At 43.5% G+C, this 20,827-nt stretch overlaps 1 protein-coding gene across 3 annotated transcripts in view; it reads left to right on the top strand.

Moving 5' to 3' along the window:
• Positions 1-20,827, top strand: part of alk (ALK receptor tyrosine kinase) — a 334,907-nt gene that overhangs the window by 207,942 nt on the left and 106,138 nt on the right. For all 3 annotated transcript variants that reach the window (XM_086182128.1, XM_086182129.1, XM_086182131.1), the window contains one exon: positions 8,010-8,214. In XM_086182128.1, the coding sequence (XP_086038254.1) occupies positions 8,010-8,214 (205 nt within the window). The remainder of the gene's footprint in view (positions 1-8,009; positions 8,215-20,827) is intronic.

The following is a 20,827-nucleotide window of genomic DNA, read 5'->3' as shown; positions in this document are numbered from 1 at the left end:
GAATCGGAGAAAAAAAGGCAGTGCCATACATGCCACAGTATAAGCTGTGGTGGTTCATTACAGTGCTGGATGGATTTTTGAGAACAAAGAAGCATGGAGACTTCAGAGTAGAGAGGAACATGTATTGTAGCCAGTATAATTAGCAGAGGATATGCGCCTCAACTGGATAGTAATTACTGGATCTTAATAAAGGAAACCTGTGAAGGAGCAGAATGAAAATGCTGGCGGAAGCCTTATTAATGGCTAAAATGTTGCTGGTCTTAGAGGGCTTCATAAAGACATTAACTACATACGTGGTACAAGATTTGAGCCATCACCGCTCTTATACTTTCATACATCCTTTATGTTGCCACAGAGGATAGTAGTGATGCACAATTTTGACAAAATCTCTCATTTCAGTTATTTTGGCTGATATTGCAATTTCAAAAAATGATATTTATAAAACATGTTTTTTTGTAAAGTTCTGTATCAAACAAAGATGTCTTGTGTATCTTGAAGACAATGTGAAGGATGATCATGTCTGCAGCACCACAATATTTGATTTTATACGTACGATATTTAAATACATACGTATACATACATAAGTAAATACAGACTTGCATACATACATACATGCATACGTACATACATGTGTACATACATCCATACATGCGTGCAGACATACATGCGTACATACATTCATATATACATGTGTACATACATACATGTGTACATACAGTACATCCACATATACATAATATTTTCATATATCCATATATGCGTACATACATACACACATGCGTACATACATCCCTTTATACATACTGTACATACATGCGTACATACATACATATAAACATCCTTCCATAAATACATACATCCCTATATACATACATACATGTGTACATACATACATGCATACCTACAGCCATGCATACCTACATACATACCTACATACATACGTACCTACATACATGCGTACATACAGACCAACATACATACATAGGTACATACATACATACATGCTTACATACATACATACCTACAAACATACATACATACATAGCTACATACATACCTGTATGCGTACATACATACCTACAAACATACATACATACATACCTACATACATACCTGTATGCGTACATACATACCTGTATGCGTACATACATACCTACATACATACATACCTACAAACATACATACATACCTACAAACATACATACATACCTACAAACATACATACATACCTACATACATGCGTACACACATACATACATGCGTACACACACACCTACATACATACATACCTACAAACATACAAACATACCTACCTACATACATACATACATACATACATACATACTTACATACATGCTTACATACATACCTGCTTACATACATACATACCTACAAACATACATACATACCTACAAACATACATACATACATACATACATGCATACATACATACCTACATGCGTACATACATACCTACATGCGTACATACATACCTACATACCTATATGCGTACATACATACCTACATACATACATACATACATACCTACATACATACATACCTACATACATACATACATACTTACATACATGCTTACATACATACATACATACATACATACAGTGCGTTGTGATTTCAAATGTGATTTCCAGATGTAAAGCAGAGACGCCTCTAGAGGGCAGAGCTACCAGTCTGGCACCTGCACAGCTGTCCAACTTTTATTCCCTTCCAGCTGTTTGGTTGCAGTTGTCTGTCTGTGTGTCTTGGGTGGGGGAGGAAACAACCGCCCTCATCGGTATCAAACTCTTGGCCTCCTCCTCTAGCTTGTTGCTTTGTATGTCTTGTTTGTTATCAGTAAATAGTACAGAGTGAAAACAAACCTCTTATCGAACTCTTTTATTTACAGTTCAAACACTTTTTGTTAATTAAGTCGTAAAAATGGAACATGTGTAGCTACGTTAATTGAACTTGTGTTGGCTACATATTAAACTCTGTGGGTGTTTCTGCACTTAAGCTTTTGGTTTCTGTCTTTTTCCTGGAAACTGTCATGTAAATGCAAAACCCGGTTGGCACCATGTCATATTCATTAGAGACGGACGACATTACAAATACATGGAATTATTACACTTCACTTTATTCAGCAACTTTTCATTCTCCACTTCTGATTTAATGGCACAGCAGGAATGTAGAAACGTGTGTGTGTGTGTGTGTGTGTGTGTGTGAGAGAGAGAGAGAGAGAGAGAAGGAATTTTAACTGCTGATGGAGAATTAATGACAGATGCAAGGCTGTTTAAAGCAGTATTCTGTAGAATTGTGCAACTACATGTAATTAGTTTTACCCAGCGTCTTAACCTGCTCCTCTCATCATTCACTGCATGGTTAATAGTCAAAAATGAGAATCACAAACCTCCTTGGAGGATGAATCCCTGAACAACCTGAGAGCAGCGTGACATTAAATCCAAAGTCCCATAGGCAACAGCCACAGCAGAGAAGCAGCGCTGCTGTGTGAAAGCAGAGCATCGCCTAATAATAACACATTGGGGGCACGGCAAGAGCAGAGCAGCATTCCCACTGCGGGGTGGAACATTTGTAGAGTTATGACTGAATACAGAATCTGGCAACCTGAGGAAGAGGACCGTGATAATTCTAGACAACAACAGATCTTTCTTTATTTTACATTTATATTCCTTTCATCATCCGTCCAGTGATTTGTCACGTTGGTATATACTTTACCTCTGAATGTCTCGCACGGGTGGATCTCTTGTGACAGTTACATTTATATGATATACTGAGATGATGCAGGTATTTTCAGCTGCAGGAACAATGGTCATAGAAAGCTTCACGACTGGTTGCACTAGAATAGTGTGGTGATTGACAGATGTTAATCACTCTAGTTTTAAAACTGCCTGATAACATGTGTGTCAATTGTCATAAAAAAAATTCCCTCAGAGATGTAGTTTGCTTATCAAGTAATTGCCAATCTGCTGTCCGCATCTGGGTTCCGGACACCACAGGACACCTGCGGAGGTCTAGTCGAGTCCACGCCAGCTGTTTTGGCAGCACAAGGGGGACCTCGACCATATTAGGCAGGTGGTTTTAATGTTTTGGCTGATGGGTGTACTGGAAGCTACTGGCTGACGATTAACAGCCGCAAAACTATATAAAACGTCATCCTGACTGGCATAGAAGACCCCCAACACTCGGACCCTTCAACCCCTCAGACCCCAGGCCCTCCCACCCGTCAACCCCTCAGACACACGACTTCAAATTTAGCACCAGGTTTCATGTTGACAACTGAACGGTTGTTGAGCTAATCGAGGCACAGTAAGACATATGAGACTTTGGCAATAGCAAAACGGGAATAGAGGAAGTATAAATGCAATGGGAACAGAAAGGAACCGTCGCTAAGGGAGCTGGAATGCACAAAGCTGCTTTTTTCTGCATTTTTGGGGGTGCCGGAAAACGGTTGTTGGGACCTGTGACAACTGTCTTTTTGAAGGCTGCAGTTTGTGCAGTGGTTGAACCGATAAGTGTATCTCATGTTTTGTCCACCCCATTTTTATGAATTGAAGTGACAAAATATTAGGAACAGCTCCCACGCACGGCAACCTCCAAACACTGTTGCAAGAAGTCTTTTGTAAGAATGCTGAGTACACTTTTACTTCATCTTTTCTCCAGTGGAAACTGTGTCAATATTTGTGCCACTGAATGGGATGTAAATTAATGTGAGGCAGTCAAATTGGTTGGGACTCCAGAAAGCTTGTGCTGGCCCTGGGTAAATGCATTATGCTATAAGAGGATTTGGCAGAGAATACACGTTGAATGGTTTGTTTTCCTCCTTCTCTCAGGCCTTCAGCTGCAATTTTATTATCTGAGGGAATTCGGCTCTCACCAACAGTTGGCCTGATTTGGTATGCTATGTCAACAAGAGCCTCGGCTGATTGAATCTGTAACCGCACAGAGAGCGAGAAAAGGGTTTACCAGCTTGATTCAATGATACAGAATTAAACTATCACTTCAGATTAAAATGTTTCTTGTTCTGTCTTTTTGGGTGTGTCGTCCTCCACAGAGGAGAAATAACCAAGTGCCAACTGTGGACTGTTTTAAGCCTGAACCTCACACACAAATGACGAATAGGCACTGACAATGTCCAGAGTAAGAAAGGAGAAATGACCAAGGATTAATAATCAATACAATTATCCCCTTCAGTTTTATTTAGTCTTACCAAATGCATCATTTTTAATCATTTAAGAGAAATAATCTCATCAATTTTTGCTAACTACATCACACATTCATGAAAATGATTAATAATAATAAAAAAAAGCAATATCAGTGGCAGCTGTCGCTCTGAAGGACCTTCTGTCCTTCCACTGCACCTCTGCTGAGAGTCAGAGAGGCCCTGGGATGTTTTATAGTTTCAGAATATTTAAAATCTTCGTGTTAATATTTGTGTCACAACCACAGTGTGTCAACACTGCTAGACCCTAAAGAAACGGTTTACAATGCTCAGATCAACTTGTTCTCCATCAACATGTTAGCTGGTTTAACTCGTGTGAGCGTTGTTTTTTGAGTATTTTTAATAATGTGCCCCGTTCTGTCCCAGATCTCAAGAACCAATTCAGCAACTGCTGAAGAGAACAAGTGCTGGGGGTTTATAAAAACAACTCCTGCTAAGTGGTAATTGATTGCTCCCTCCAGCAATAGCCATATAATTGTTTCAGTACAACTTTTTTTTTTTTTTCAACGAGAAAGAGGCGTAATTTCCTGGAGTCCTGCTGAATCCAATAATAGAGAATGGATTATAGGGGGATATTCTTCCAATAGATTCCTTCAGGTTGTTGTTTAATGCTGAAGTCATTGGCAGCTGAATGAAAGCATCCCTAATCCCCTCAGTGTTTGGTGCCGAACCTAACCAGACCTGTCAGATGCGTTGTTACCCTGAACCATCTGGGTAGTCGTCCTTGGACACAGTTTGAACAAAGGGCAGAGACTTTCTAAAGTACTTGGCACTGGAGAGTCATTCAACCATCTGTCCATCCCAGGTAACTTGAACCATTTGGGAGAAAAGCAACAAAAAAAATGTTGAGGGAAGCTTTCAGGTCATCCTTAGCCCTCCTTTAAATCAAGGACTGCTCAAGTTCTCCTGCTGTTGACGCTACTGCAGCAACTGTGCTGACAGGTCTGAATCGTAGCTTGGTGGCTGGCAGCTTCTTACTGTACCTTGAGAATCTGGCGGCAGCCTTACCTTGCAGGGTAGAACCAGACCAGAGAACAGTTGCCATCATCCTGCTGAGGAGACGGAATGAATGTTCAATGGTGACGCTGAAGATGTTTGCGCTGTTGTTCATTCTATTTCACTTGTTTTTACCTCCCAGCTTTGCATCATTCATGGTGTTCGTTTGTGAAGATTAGCTTGAAAAATAAAACATGTATCATAAATGTGTCTTTGGCACAGTGTTTATTTTCAGCAATAATCCCAAGTCTTATGTAAAAATCCAGTTGATTAATCCAAGGAGCCCATGGTGGCTCTAACTTGAGGGCTGGCCTACGTATTTACGTCGTCCCTGTGGCGATCTATGTTGAAGAACCTGAAACCTGCAGTCTTACTGTTGGCCAGCAGGGGGCGGCTTCTCTGGTTGCAAAAGTCAAGTTTGCTATGATCGTACAAGTCTATAATTGTGTTTCTGTTTAATCTACATTTGAATTTTAAGCGAACCCTAGAAATGTCACAAATACGTGTGCATCCACCTGACCTGTTTTAATGTGATACGATGTGACAAACGTTGATGGAACCCTGACTTACAGGTCAGTTATTACCAGCAGTTTTTGGTCTCAGTTGTTGTATTCAAGTTTTCTTCAACACAGCCTGGTGTCCTGTTTGTAAATTATGCTCCCAATTTGGGTGACATAGACAAAAGAGTAGGTTAAGCCTCAGGGCAAATGTGCCTTGTAGTGTTTAAGTCCCTCCTTTGTCTGTTTGTGCTCCCACGTACTGTCAGATCCACCCTTCACCTCCCTCCAGCTCCACTGTCTCATCCAAATAAGGCAACCAAAACAGGAAAGTCTAAAACGCCAACCTCACGTCATGTTGGGGGGGAGGCGTTGGAATGATCATCGCTCTAAAACCCCATGAATAATCATGTTGCACTGGGCCGATTAGGGCGGACAGTTACTTGGAACAGGCCTTGAGATGCAAAGGGGGCATCAAGCTGTGGTAGTCTTTCCTGAGGAAGAGACGGCAGGGGTCTACCGCTGCAACTGCTTGCGGATCAGCGTCCTGCTGATGAATGCTCCCCAGCAGGTATTTATCTTTGGGAAAGTTTGTGCCTTCAGGCCCAAAGCTCCTCCTGGTTGAGTCTTCAAGGCCTTCGTAGTGAAAGGCTGCTGGCTGTGTAGAAAATGTGTGCAATAAAAGTGGTCTAAAAACGTGTCAGAAGCACTCAGACTGTCCTTGGCTAGTTGTCTGTACCTCTTTGTAAGGAGCATACAAATGTGGAGGAAGGCGCTGGGTCACTCGAATCTAAAGACCTCCAAAAGTACCACTTCTTTAGCTACCTGAGGGTATAACAGGAGAGAGTTAAGCACTGGGCATCAAGGGAGGATAAAAGAAACGTGTAAAGAGAGTAATGAGCTACCTGATCGCATGAATTTAAATATCTCCCACTTAAACTTTAATTCTTATCGTTTTAATCTCTTCAACTTCACAGGTCTGAATGAGGACCCTCAGTACTTGGCTGTGGCGAGGAACAGAATCTGATCTGATCGTGTCTCCTACCCTCAACCAACCTTTCAAATGTTCATCTCATTTTCAGGGTGTAGATGCGCGCTGTGAACAAGCTGTAATGTTTCCGCCTTTGCAGCCAGTAACGGATGATTATGCGCTGGTGATATTAGCCTTTGATTCCTTGAAATTGTTGAAAAGTCACGCGACCAAGATTTGACGAGATTTCATAAGAAATGTATTTGAACCAAATACTGCAATATCCCTGCAAATTAGTAATTCATCCCTCCTCCAATGAAATTCTACCTGACATGTTTTAACAATATAGAAAAAAAATTATATATATAGAAATATATATATAATGAACAACCTGTTGTGTTGATATGTGCAAACTCACATCAGAGGTTTCTCGGACTGCTTTAGACTCCAAGAGAGAACTTAATCATGTTGCTGCTACAGCAAACATCAGCAGAGTGTACGGCCTTATTTACTTCCCCTCCTAGCATCTGCTTACAGATTCCATATGCAAGTAATGGCAAAAGCTTGTTTTAGTCAGGCGGCGGCTGACATTCACAAGGAAACACGCGTGTCCCAGTTAGAGAAGTACACTTTAATGCAATGTGACCCTCGAGAAGCTGGTTTTACTATGATCCCGAGGCGAGGGGTACGTCTGGAAATAGAAACCAACTGAAACAGAAAGCGAGAGAAAAACATAAACCTTGTGCTCTAAATGATTCCCAGATCTATTTCTACAACAGCAACACAGCAGCAAGCGCACCTTCTGATCCCACAGTGACAAACAAAACAATCAGCAATGGCATGTTCATCTTGGAGAATAATAATTGAAAAAAAGATTCCTTCTTATTGTGGAAGATCGCTGCTTTGAATTTGTAGCTCCACTGATCAACAGTACTTCTCATAAGAGAGCACATTAAAAATGGATTGTCCTCCTTTCAAGTTGAGAGTCTTTGTGCTTCCCAACACTCGCTCATGTATCCTGCCTGAATGAGTGCAATAGGTTTGAGAGTGAAATGAGCCTTCATATCAAAGCCAGCAAAAACACGGCTTTGATTTTTCACCCACTGTTCCTTTTTCCACAAGAAATGTCATTGACTGCTCTTTTTTCAAAGCAGCTTGATTTCGTGTGTTTTCGTCATGTGCTGCAGTTCACCTGAAAACGACTTGAAATCATGTGTCCCGGGTACCAGACCAGCGCCATCATGAGCTCTCACACACACTACCTGCTGGATGTTCATTATTCTGTTCTGTGATTTTTCTCTCTCCTTAGGTCAGTTCCTGTGGGTGAACAGTTCAGCCTTCGGGGGCCCGTGGGTGCTGAGTCCTTGGCTGTGGGGGGGCCAGGGTCCCTGTAGCCTGGATATAACCTTCTTCCTGCTCCCCAAGCGAAGTGGGCAGTACACCATATGGCTCATAGAGCGGGACAAACCGCCCCTCGACCTCTTCTCGACTGACACCCTGCCTGGCATCACAGGGTAAGAGCTCGTTATACACAGGGACGAAGCATGGAAACGGAACATCACATAGCACTTCCTGACGTTGGCACTGTCGCGTTCCCATTTCCTGTGGACCGTTTCTGAGCAGGAGCCGTGGCTGAAATGATCTTTTCAGTACAGTACGCTTGTGTTCACACTGATCCAATGAACTGGACTTTAAGGTCAAGTGTGCTTGGATCTGGGCCCGGGTCCCAAATGTGAAACCTTGACTCTTGTACAGGAAAGATAGGTCTTGCTCAAGGGCACCTCAGTGGACGTGATTAGGGACGGGCAGGCATCGCTTCTTCACTTTCACCCCAGAGCCTTTAGTTTCAGAGAAGTGGTGAATGTCCATGATAGCGACTGGCTCTTGATGAATGTCCACAATCGTCTAATTGTCTTCCGTAAGAGGGGGAGAACAGAACGATGGCGCTCTCGTTGGAAGGCTGCCTATACGGAGAAAGATGGTGGAGAGAGCTGTGTGGCAAACAGGTTATTTAAAAACACACGTGATATTGGCGTGTGCAGCAGCTCGACATCAGCAATCCCTGCTGTCCTGGAACACACAACGCGTGCGACGAATCCTCCGTTCTCACCAGGTCGGTGTACGTCCTCCATGGCAGGACGCTGCGTACCTTACACTGAGAGCCAGGAAGGTCTGGAATAGTTAAAGTTTTGTCTCTGAGGCCAGAACTGGCTGGACCTCCATTTATTAGTATTTATTTGCATAGCCGTACTTTCATTGTGTGGAATGTCTGAATACAAAACAGCTTCTCTCAGCTCCCTGCTAGACGTGTCACGCTGCTTGCGTGTCATCTCTTGAGGGCATTGGAATCGTATGAGTGTCCTGCTTTATTCGTCTTCGCTGTCTTGGTCTGCGTGTGGGAGTGGGCTTGATACTGTGAGAGTGTTTATATGAACACGCATGTCGCCGCGTCTCCTTAAAGGAGCATAGCAGCAACACACTCGTTACATGTGTGACGGATTAGTGTCTGCGTGTGTGTGTGTGTGTGTGTGTGTGTGTGTGTGTTCATCTGTAGCCAGAGGCTGCCATCCACCCACACCATCTCTGCTGTATAGTCAAACTCCCATCGCATACGGGCTCCAAAGGGAGGATCGCTAATATCATAAAAATAGAAGGACACAACAAAAGAAAGACAAGCCACCCACGGACATCGGAGGAGACAATCAGCCTACTAATTGCCTTTGCCTTTGAATTTTAATCCTGTGTTTTGATATTTTTGCCCAACCGAAGCAAGACAGCAAGAGGGAAACAAAACATACATCATCTTTGATTGTTTAAGTCCTCTCAACCTCAGTTTTGAGGTTTTGTGAAAAAATGACAGATGTTAATGCTGCATAAACCAACGGTAAAGTCAAGTAGGCCTTTTGTTGTGTTTCTCCTCCTCCTTCTGGTCTGGGTGTCTGGCAACCCTGAGAACTGAACAAGTAAGGTTCTTCTCAGCTGAACTTCAACACCCCGTGACCTCAATATCTGCTATATTGGATTCTATTTTTCAAAAACTTTACAGGTCAACAGTTTTCTAATCTCCCTCAAAATGTCCTCCCTTGGTCTTCAGACCAAGCTAACAGATAACATTAAAGGAACACGCTACTCTTTTAACAAGTTCTCTTACTATCAAACATTTTTTTTAGTTCCACATCAGCAGATGGATCCTCTTCTCTCTTCTCCGGTGTAGCACAGAGTTCTGGACCCCCACCGGCTCACTGCTACTCAAACACTGGCAGTGGGGCAGTAGGGAAAGACGTCTCAAAAATGTCGCTTTTTTTTAAATTTCAAACATTAACATAGCATGTTTATATATTTTATATCTTTCTAAACTTGAGGAACCGTTAAACTTGAAGACTGTCGCTGGGAAGGTTCGGGCTCAGGAAAACCTATTAATCCGTCCAGCACAAACCATTTTAGTGTAACCGAGCAAAATTTTGCTTCAGTTGTATTTTGGCAGCTTCCCTCAAACCCAGCCTGCCTCAGTTTTTATCATCGAGCCGCACCTGAGGGACGAAGACCTGTGAGCAACAAGGACTTGACTCATCAAACAGTGTCACGATCCCAAGCGTCAGCGTGTGTGTGAGAGTGTGCACGTGTTGTTTCCGCCTTCATGTTCTATCATTATAGTGTGACGTGTCTGTGTGATTTGTGTGTTTGTGACTGAGGTGGCAGGTACATTACACCGCTGCTACATCTCATTGCAGCTCTGCCTTCCTACTTTATGTGTCCTTATTACCTTGCACTCGCTCCATCACACACATCTGCACGTGCAGGGCACATGCTAACATACATGACATGCCATATGCCTTCTTTACTCTTCGAGGACTGTTGAATGCACCAAACGTTTTCAGCTGCAAGGTGCATTCATGTTGCTTAATGCAATTGCACCAGGCTGGCTTAGGGAGATGCAGTCATGTGTTTAAAGTGCAACATTAACGCGGAAGCATCTTAAACTGATGCTCAGGTAATGGAAGACAGGCGAAGGAAGCAAGAGCTAATGGTAAATTGGTCATTGAGCGGGATCATTATGAGGAGTGATACATGGCATCACATCATATGATCAACTTCCTCTCCGACATAAGCCTGCATATGAAAGTAAATACGTTTAAGAAAAGGATCATAGGACGATCATTACTTGCTTGTAATATGTTACCGGGGTTTATTCCAGTATAATGCATCAGGAGCATTCAAATGACCAGGCTCCTACTGTGAAGCAGCCACAGCAACAGCCGCATGTTTCTTTGTCGTCATTATTAACGCTGACTGAGACTGATTGTCAGATGTGCTTCTGTAAAACAGCAGTTTCCTGCATTTTTTTCACTCCTAGGTTGTATTTTTCTATTCATAAAAGGGTGCTATTGAGCAAAGTGGAACAGCTATCAAATGAACAGTTGCAGGCAAAATGCTGCTCACTTCCAATTCAACAAAGCAGCCCATCTAGTGACCTGCTGCAGAATGCATGCAGTGAACACAAAATATAAATACAACACTTGCACAACAGCCTGGGGAGACAGCTCGTTCAGTTCAATCTCAAGCTTTGCAGTAACGTCTGAATTCCCTGGATGGATGGCGAACACCAGGAAACCACCAGTGCATCCGCCTGCTCTTGTTTAATCACTCATATTGAGTCTAATTCTGCAGCAACTGCTCTTATGGCTGTCTTTGGTCTGCCATTGCTGCCATTTTCTCCAACTAATACGAGCCCGCAGCGTCACCAACGACCAGAGGAAGTTGTAGCTCTGCTCAGGACTACTACATTACCTAGAATGCAGTTCATGGAGGTTTCAATACTTTCAAACTTCTCATGATCAGAGGGATCTAGACGTTTGGCTGCAGGGCTCAACTTCTGACTCGGCTGTTTACATTGCCAGTATGTCTCATAACCAGCTTCCCTGCATGTATAGAGATTGATTAACAGCAGGATCATGGCTTCTCCTTGATATGATGAATCTACCTCTGCGTGTTGCCTCTGGTGCATGGAGCTGTTCATTTGAATGATTCACAAAATGTACACAGGTCTATGTAGTTCCTGCCATTCTCTATGCCTGGAGGGCCACATTGACACCGCTTGATGACAAAGAGATAGACCAGCCCTGTAAAAATAGACATCTGTCATGCGCTGTCAGTTGAATATAATGGAGGCGCTCCGCTACGACAGCCCTGCTCCCCCGTGTGCGTGCTCGCTGCATTTCATTCTCCTGATGAAAGTTGTCCCACACTTTAGAAAAAGTTGGCTGGAGACAAAAAGAACTTCATGTTTTTGCAATAAAATGAACTTCCGTCCATCCATACGTCGTCAACCGCTTATCCTGGGGGCTGGAGCCTATCCCAGCTGCCGTCGGGTCACCCTGGACAGATCGCCAGACTACGGGCAAGTTGGAGACTCCGGTCTCCACGCAGCTATGGGGAGAACATGCAAACTCCACACAGAAAGGCCCCGACTGGCTGATGGATTTGAATCCAGAACCTTGTTGCTGTGAGGCAACAGCGCAACACTTAGTGAAAGAAAATGAACTTAGTGTAACAAAAAAAATGACAATTCTTGTCACAGACGTATTTATCACCAAAATGCCTCTGAAGGAACTTCCTTATTCAACTTGGAAAAAAAACCTGGCAAAAATGAAGACGTGGTGCATATATAGGACTTCTCAGTGTCTGAAATAACTGGAAAAAAGAAAAAGATTTGTTTTGAAGGATTGTTGTAATATGGAGGATGGGGAAAAGACTCATCCACATTGAAACTGTAAAATAAAATTAAGTAAATAAGGGTAGTGTCAGCCCAAGGATGGTCGGTTCAACATCCCATTTCAAGCAATGATCCTCAAGCTACTGTATTAGAGCCACAATATATTTTTTTACTGCTGCACTTTTTCCAGGCAGAACATAAATGCAGGAGTAATGATAGATCCACCCCACTGAGAGGCTGTGATGGCCGTGTCTTGTGGCTCCTTCAGGGAGTGAAGCTAAACTAGAGCGAGACGGATGGGTCACCTGAAGCCCTGTCATTGTCAAAGCCATATTCATCCCTGGCAGGTCTTTACAACTCATCCTCTTACTGGCGGCCAGACCTCACCTCCAGCTCTGTGACCCTGGTCACCGGAGGGGAGCCTTTCCACTGGATCACTGGAGGAAAATACAAAAGGCTGTCAAGAAGTCCGATTTTTGGCTTTATTTTGTGGCCAGCTGGGGTGTTTGTCATATCTCAAGGACAGAGAAGGAGCCTAAGTGTGCCGTATTGTATGTGGTGCTTCAAGTGTTATCCTGGGGCTCCGTAGATTGATGCTCCACTCTGATTGAAGGTGAAACAGATGTGTTGGCTCACTTAAAGTAACAGATTATGTCTGAAATAGATGAACTTCACCCAGCAGTACACACAGGAAACCCTCCCACCTGCCTGAAAGGAGTGAGCACGTCTTTGTGTCTATCTGAATATTGCTTCTTAGACATTTGCATTTCAGGCCTTTGATATTAAACTGATTTGCATATGTAAGCTACTGTTTGTGGAATACTTTTTTCACGGTATTACAGTTTTATTGTAAACTCATTCACCACTGACCTACTTCTTCTGTTTTAATGTGCCGCTTTGCAAAAACCACATCTCTAACCACTTTACTTCAGTACTCTTAATTGATGTATTATTTTTAGCAGCTCATCTCTACGGTCTGCGTGACCTCAGCGCAGTCTGAAAATTGAGCACCACGTGTGAACAGAGAGGTGAGGACTGCTGCTCAGCCACATTGATGAGAGACCATCATTTTATTTTTTTGATATAGAATTAGTCTCTCTTTTGTTGTTTCAAATGTCAATGAGACTCCTTCCATCATCGGTCACCGCTGCCACACTAAGGAGGGGCCTTGTTTCTCATGTGCCAAGACATCGTCTCTGCCTAAGATGGCTTTACTCTGCTCTTATTCCAGGAAACGGTGTCTGACTTCATGAGGTCACTGTGACTGAGGCTGTGCCAGGGTGAATGAGGCGTCACTTCATAAATCTCATCGGGAAGCAGTTCAGAGTGTTGAGAAGTCATTTATTTCATTATAATATTTCATTATTTTAATGTCACTTCCTGTTTTTGGGCTGTCGGTCCACATGCATCCCTCCCCTTCCTCGTTCTCAGGAGCCCCTTGAGGGAATATCTTCAGATATCAATAACTTTCTGCTTCATCACTTTTAACGTGGTACCCCAGGAACGCCGTAAGAGGACTTCGAGACATTTTCCACATACGTCCACCGGGACTGGAGGATAAAGAGTTTTTAATGTTCAGGTAACCGTGGCAGGAAATCTTCAGTGCAGTTTTTCGTTTTGTAAACACTCACTGACCATCAGTCACAACTGCACGCTAAAGATGAGGATGCTGAAGATTTCATCTTATCATACACTAGAACATTATGTTGCATGCACAGTATCTCTTTAGCATCTACTTGCAGGGTAGAGTTTGATAGCAACTTCAGTGAAGCCCCAGAAAGTAAACACAGCCTTAAAGTATATTCAGGTTAAAAAATATCAGCCTGTTCACAGATGAGTTCCGTCTACTTCCATCCTCATCTTGCATATTCTGCAATCCTCTCTCTCTCTCTTTCTCTCTCTCTATCCTTCCCCTCCATCGTCTTCTTCACAGACTGGGTACATAAGGTTCCACGGATTTTATTCCCGCCTTTCATAGGCTCTCATCTAAGAATCTCTAATCAAAGCTGTATTGTACATTCCTGACAGCTGAACGTCTACACAAGGAAGTAGAGGAAATTGGGGAAATGCAACTGTGGCCTAGTTTTTGTGACAAGAGTGAATCTCAGTTTTCACTTAATGCAGAGCTGCTTGGAAATCTCAACCCCCAGATATTAAAAGCTGTGCACCAGAATCACAAAAGCCTCACAAAAGAGGTTTTTTTTTTTTCCTTTTTTTCCCCTCGTTTTTCATCCTTGTCTCCTCTGAAGCGCGCGTTATAAATCATTAGGTGTGCAAGGGGGATACAGTGTTACATCACCACAAACAAGTGGCATTTCGCTCCAGCAAAAAATATTTCAAGCGCTAATAATTATAATAATAATAAAAGATGCAGACATTAACAGGACTTTGAAGACTTCTGTTTAGTGTTTCGTACATTTCAGAGGAATTTCAATTCGCAGAACAAATCAAGAGAGACTTTTCTTCTGGTGTGAACTGAGCTACTGGTTTAGTTAACAGTGATCCAATGCAGGGAGCCAAACTCAGGACCCTTTGATTGACACTTGAGACCCCCCTGAAAGTCTCGAACCAAAAATGTTCTCATTCAGACACTTAATTTGAGAACTGAGCATCACCTTGTAAGATCCAATTTTTCTTCTTGGACATGAAGGATATAGCAGTTAAAAATGGTAACCGTATCCTCATCCAGTCAGAAAAAAAATGTTGAAAGAAAGTAAAGTTCATCACTTGCAAAAGATTTACTACAAAAAGCTGAATCGGCATGAAGCGGAGACACCCAGAGCTAGTATTGGAGGCATCTCTCTCACCCAGTCACCCCCCAGTCCAGGTCAAGTTGAGGCTGAGAGTTCCTCTCATGGACATGGAGGTGAAGCGGCGGCTGGATCCCCACAGGCTGGTTGGATGGTGAACGAGACGAGCCAGTAGAAACACTGCTACCTTAATACTCGACTGCGTTTCAAGGCTGGAAAGTTGTTTAGTGTGTTTAAGCAGAGTGAATCAGTGATGAAGTTCGTGGCCCTGAAGCTGAATTGTGCAGATTAAAGGTGAAGCTAAGGAGCAGAATGTGGATGTGTGGAGTCTGTTGCAGTGCACAGTTGATGAGCATTGGTGATGTGTGTGCTAAGTGGGCCTGGGACCAGAGCCTGTGATTAGAGCCACCTTGATAGAACCTTCGATGATCGCAAAAACAGCTAATTATTTCACTGCTACTTGTTAGTTTTGTTTTGTTTATTTAAAAAAAAAAACATTGACAGAGCTTTGTTGTTGCTGTTGTTTCGTGCCACAGTCGAACATAATTTCTTACCAAAATTTAGCGGTGGGTGTTCCTGATTGTGAGACCCACTGCATGATAACAGCTCTGCTAAGACAGGAAAAGCAGGTGGAGATAGTTGAATGATACTGGTTTGCCAGGATGTGATGTGCTGCCAGGGCCAGTAGTGACGCGTTGATGTTGTGAGAGCTCGGTTCCGCATGTGGAGGAGTGACTTTGGTCTGGAGGTACGATGAGGTGCATGGAGTGTTGTTGCCATTCTGTTTGCGCATGGTAATTGGGCTGAAACGTAAAATGAAATGGGGCCGTGACGTCACAGACTCCACAGCGTGGGAAATCACACTTTGGAAACCAGTTTTAAAAGATGCCAAAACGCCACGAGGCACGCGCGAGGCCAAAATGACACATAAGTTTCCTTTTTTACGATGCAATAAATGATAGTGGCCCAACCAGCCTGTTAGCCTGCAGCCTTCTCCTGGTTGTTAGTAACTTTTGGATGTATTTCCATTTCCTTCATTATCAAACTACCCAGAGAATCCCAGCTGCCTGCAAACACCTGCTGTTTCTTCCTGACTCCTTGATTTTGTCGTGCTTTTTGTTTCCCATATGCACGAGCAAGGAAGGACCTCCCGCCTGTCACATGGTCCCTCACAAACTGGTCAACATCATGTTGACTTGGTGTCTGTTGAACTTATCCAATAGTAAATGAATAGTGTGGCACTGGACATTTACTGATTTTCCCCACTTTGATGTGCACAATGGCTTCACCTCCAGTAACAATCATGTAAATCCTTGGATTAGGCAGCCATGTGTCATGGTTTACTGAGAGCACCAGTGAGAATAATCTGTCTGCAACCATATGCACACAACTCCACTGGACTGGTATTCCAGACCTGACAGTGACTGGCCCTGGACGCGTGTCAGAGATCTGAGGCCAAATGTTTGTCGTCCGTTCAGGCCATTTGGAGCCATCGCTCAGTCAGGAGGCCAACAAGCTTGACCTGGTTAGACAGGCAGCGTGACCCAGTCTTTAAACCGTTCCACAGAGGCCGTTGCCAAGTTAGGATTTGGTGATGGACTGTGTCCACACTTCTTCACCCCACATCTATTCACTGTGATAATCAAATTCGGTGTGGAATTGTTTCTTTGTGTTTTTGTGTTCCTTGACAGCAGCAAATGCATGCCGACAATTTGCCTCAAGTGAACTCGTCCTTCTCCAGCTGTTGTTTTTGGTGCATTTGGATGAAAGCTGCAATTCAGAATCCCTCGTGTGGGGTCGAGTTTGTGATTTGTGATGAACAGAAGCACAAAGTTAAGAGAAGAAAGCGTTGGCAGGATGGTCAGTGTACTGCGGGCTGTATCGACTGTGTGTGGTTTCACTTGAGTTTCATTTGCTGCGCTTGAATCTTTTTCTGTTTCTCTGCCCTGAAAACCCGATGTGATGAGCCCGAGCAGAAATAGTGAACAGAGACTGTGACAGATAGTAGGAGGCTTTGCTGTGAAATACACCAGTCTTTACATTTTAATAAATCCCTGCATTGCATTCATCTGTGAACGGAAACAGGATTTTCATTTAAGTCAACTAATCATGTCATTGAAGAATATCTGCATGAAACAGATGACTCTGAATATATTTAGTTGAGATTATTCAATGATTCATGAGTTGTCTGACTATTACCCGTTCGCTCAACCATTGACAAACAGTGCAGGAAACTCAGACTCATTGAATTCCTGCAGCAGAACCCAGCGTTCATTCACACACACACACACACACACACACACACACACCAAACTGAAGCACATCGGCGCTGGCTGCCAGCCAGTCAGCAGATGTCCTGAGCAACAGCCTGAACACCCGTCAGCCACCTGAAGCATCGCAGCTTACATCCACTGACGGGGTGAATGAAAGAGGAACCTTCAGTCTCCTCGCTGTCTCCTCCCACAGTGCCTCTAAAACTCATTAGGAAACCCTAATTGCCAGGCCATTACAGTTCAGAAGACATCCGGGGGGGAGGGGGCCTCATTGGTCTTCCAGGTTTTGTTTAGCAAAGCAGAAAAAGTCTGTGCCGGGAGTCTGATCCCAAGTTTGTTGGACTCCGAGGGCTCACTTTACTAGAACCTTAAAAACTTGGGTTTACAAAATATCAGCATCAGTAGTGAACGTTTCAGTGAGTTAACAGTACGATTTAAAACCGACGACAGAGCAACGGCAGTGTTCTCTGATAGCAGCCAAACCCCGGGGGGACGTCATGGTGTGGCTGAGGTGTATAAATGTCTACAACGCACCTCAGTAATCTGACTGAGATCAGAATGTTCCTCGTGTCTGATCGACCCCGCTCAAGTTTACCTTGTAAAAGGTATTTGAGGAAAAACTTGATCTTTTTGAATGTGCGTGCATGACTGTCAAAGCCCCGGTTTACGAGTGCCTCCATTGGTATTCTCCCCCCCAGCTCATATCTGAGGAACAGATGGTCATTATGGCCCCCTCCTCCTGAGTGTTACTTCCCCAAAAGTAGTTGCCACTTGAGCTGCAATCATGCATATGATCATTATCTTCAAGCACTCAATTACTCCCCTAATTCATGGCCCCTGGCACCTGTGCTACCCTCTCCCTCCCCTCAGGCAGCTACACAAGCTCGTGTGTGTATGTATGTTTGTATGTATGTATGCATGTATGTACGTATATATATGTATGTGTGTATATGTACATATACATACATACACACACATACAGTATGTATGTAAAGACTGACAGAGAGAGACGTCTCAGAAATCAGGTAAACATTTCTGCTCGACCGTCCTTACCTGCGTTGATAAAACTGGAGTTGTGCTAAAAATTTGTTGAGGAAAAAAATGTTGAAAACTACAAGATGATTTGAGAGTGTGGTACAGAGCCAGAACTACTTCCCTGGCGAGGCGCAGTGATTTGACGCCACACTTCAAAAGCCCCATCATAATTTCAGTCAACAAAACTGCGTATCAGAACTGCTGCTACTCATCGTGCCCGACTTGGAAAGAGAGGGATGAGTATGTGTGTTTGATTTCTGAGACATCTTCTTCTGCTGCCCCGCTGCTGGTGTTCATTGCCGCTAAGCTAACTAGCAGCCAATCATCTGGTGAGATCTGAAGGTGTGTAATGCACCAGGGAGGAAGGAGCAGGTTGTCACAGTACTGATGTGTTAACACGCAGAAGTTGAAAGTGCAACCCTGAAATTGCCTCATGTAATGAGGCTTTTAGAACTCTGCATCCAGTGTCTTGTGTTTGCATCAAGCAGTGGACTTTTAGGGAACCTTGATCAACAGGAAGCCTCTCATGGTACCTGCTCTGTTCAATATGAAAGGATGCGACGCAGAGATGCCTCATACCACAAAGCTTTGAACATGGAATGCGTGAATGAAAGAAACAGCAGGTTTATGGATCTTTCATTTGTCCCTTTTATTCATTGCATTGCAATTTTTTTATAGGAGCCATAAACCCTCTTAAATTCTGTTTTTCACCACAAATACTCATCAAGGATTTTGCAGAGGTCTCATACACAGGTGAGTGCTTCGTATAAACGTCTTCTAAATAGTGGAAAGTCATTCTTGCCAGGCGCTGATGTTTCCAGACGCACTGATTTGAATTTTCACTGTGAGTTTCAACCTTGACGAAATGAAGTGTGCAGCTCTGCAAATCTGTGCACACTCGCTTAGCTTTTTCCCGCCTGCTGACTTTGAACAAAGCGAGGGGATCAGAGAGCGATCTGTCCTGGTATTCCAGCATGTGATGCTATCACAGCGATGCTTGTACAGGGATGTCACTCTGTTCTGCTTGAGATTCCATCAGGAAGTGATGTGAGTCAGCTTATTATTCTCCAGGCACCGAGTTCTTCTCGCAGCAGGATGATGATGTGTGCCAATCAGTGTGAACGCAGTGACGCCGTCTCTAATGAACAAGAGCTGCAGGTCGTTTGGTTACACCATCCGATGACATGCCTGCAAAAGATGACTTTACGTGTAGTTTAGTTACATGAGTAGCTCAGACAGTGATTCACAACAGTTTTGTTGTTCCTGCGTCGAGCATAAGAATGGATTATCAAAGTGAGAGGAAGAAGCCCTCCTCAACATGTGCACATCGTTCCAGTTTTATTTGCTGACGTCTTTGGAGCTCGATCTGCTGAAGTGTGACGCATCTCTGCAGAGACCTCGCCATGGTCAGGTTTTGCCAAGGCTCTGTGCTGTGCTAGAAATTATGTGCAGGAAGGAGGCTTTCTGCGAGACACATGCACCTCTCAGGGGTCTAGTTTCCTCTCAGGCCACATAGAAAACATGACATCGTTATGTGTTTGTACATAGGAAAGAAGAATGTGGCTGGGACATAAACGGGAGGAGTACATCTTATTTAAATAATTCAGAGGCACAAACTCTGAGACGGGATGTATTCTGGATTCTCTCTGGGCACAATGGATTCATTCACTTCTGCAGGACAGTTCTTGAGTTTTCAGCTGCTGTTTGTCAACGGTATCACTTCCATTATCTTCATGATCATCCAACCTATCAGTGTATTCTCATCAAATATTTACATTGTACTTTTCTGTCCAATTATAATCCGACAAACATGCAGCAGCTTGGCTCATCGGCGCAGCTTTGTAACAGCAGCAGACCTCGCTAGCACCTCCATCCCCCGTGTCTTGGTCAGGAGTTTGAGGCCAGTGTGGGATTGTGCTCGTCGACACAAGGCAGGTCACACGAATGCAAACCCCTACAGTGAGAGCCTCAAGTAAAAAGTTGATTAGGTTTGGCCTTAAAAGCACGTGGTTAGTGCAAGATTATGAGATGAAATATTAAAAAAAAAAAAAAAAAAAGAGCTGAATATGTCCTGACAAACTAAAAGCTGTTCCCAGAAAAGCCCCAGACTTGTTGCCAGAAACATGGCCTCAATTGTTTCAGTGTCTGGCTAAAAACACCTGTTTTTTGCGCCACAACCTCAAATGTTCCCTCGACTTTCTATCAAACATTTGTTTTGCCGCTAGAATCACAGGTGCAAATGTCCTGATGCACTTGGTCACTGGTGAGGTGGCTGTAAATGTCTCGGTGCTCCTGCCTCTTGGTGAATCTATGAGTTCTTTACATTTTGCAGGCATGAGTTAGGATCTGTGAGCGA

Source organism: Aulostomus chinensis, chromosome 17, assembly GCF_037954235.1.
Source record: "Aulostomus chinensis isolate RoL2024-O1b breed Wild chromosome 17, RoL_Achi_v1.0, whole genome shotgun sequence".
In the NCBI taxonomy this organism is placed as follows: Eukaryota; Metazoa; Chordata; class Actinopteri; order Syngnathiformes; family Aulostomidae; genus Aulostomus; species Aulostomus chinensis.
Note: the sequence above shows the minus strand (reverse complement) of the source record. Positions and strands in the feature narration are given on the sequence as shown.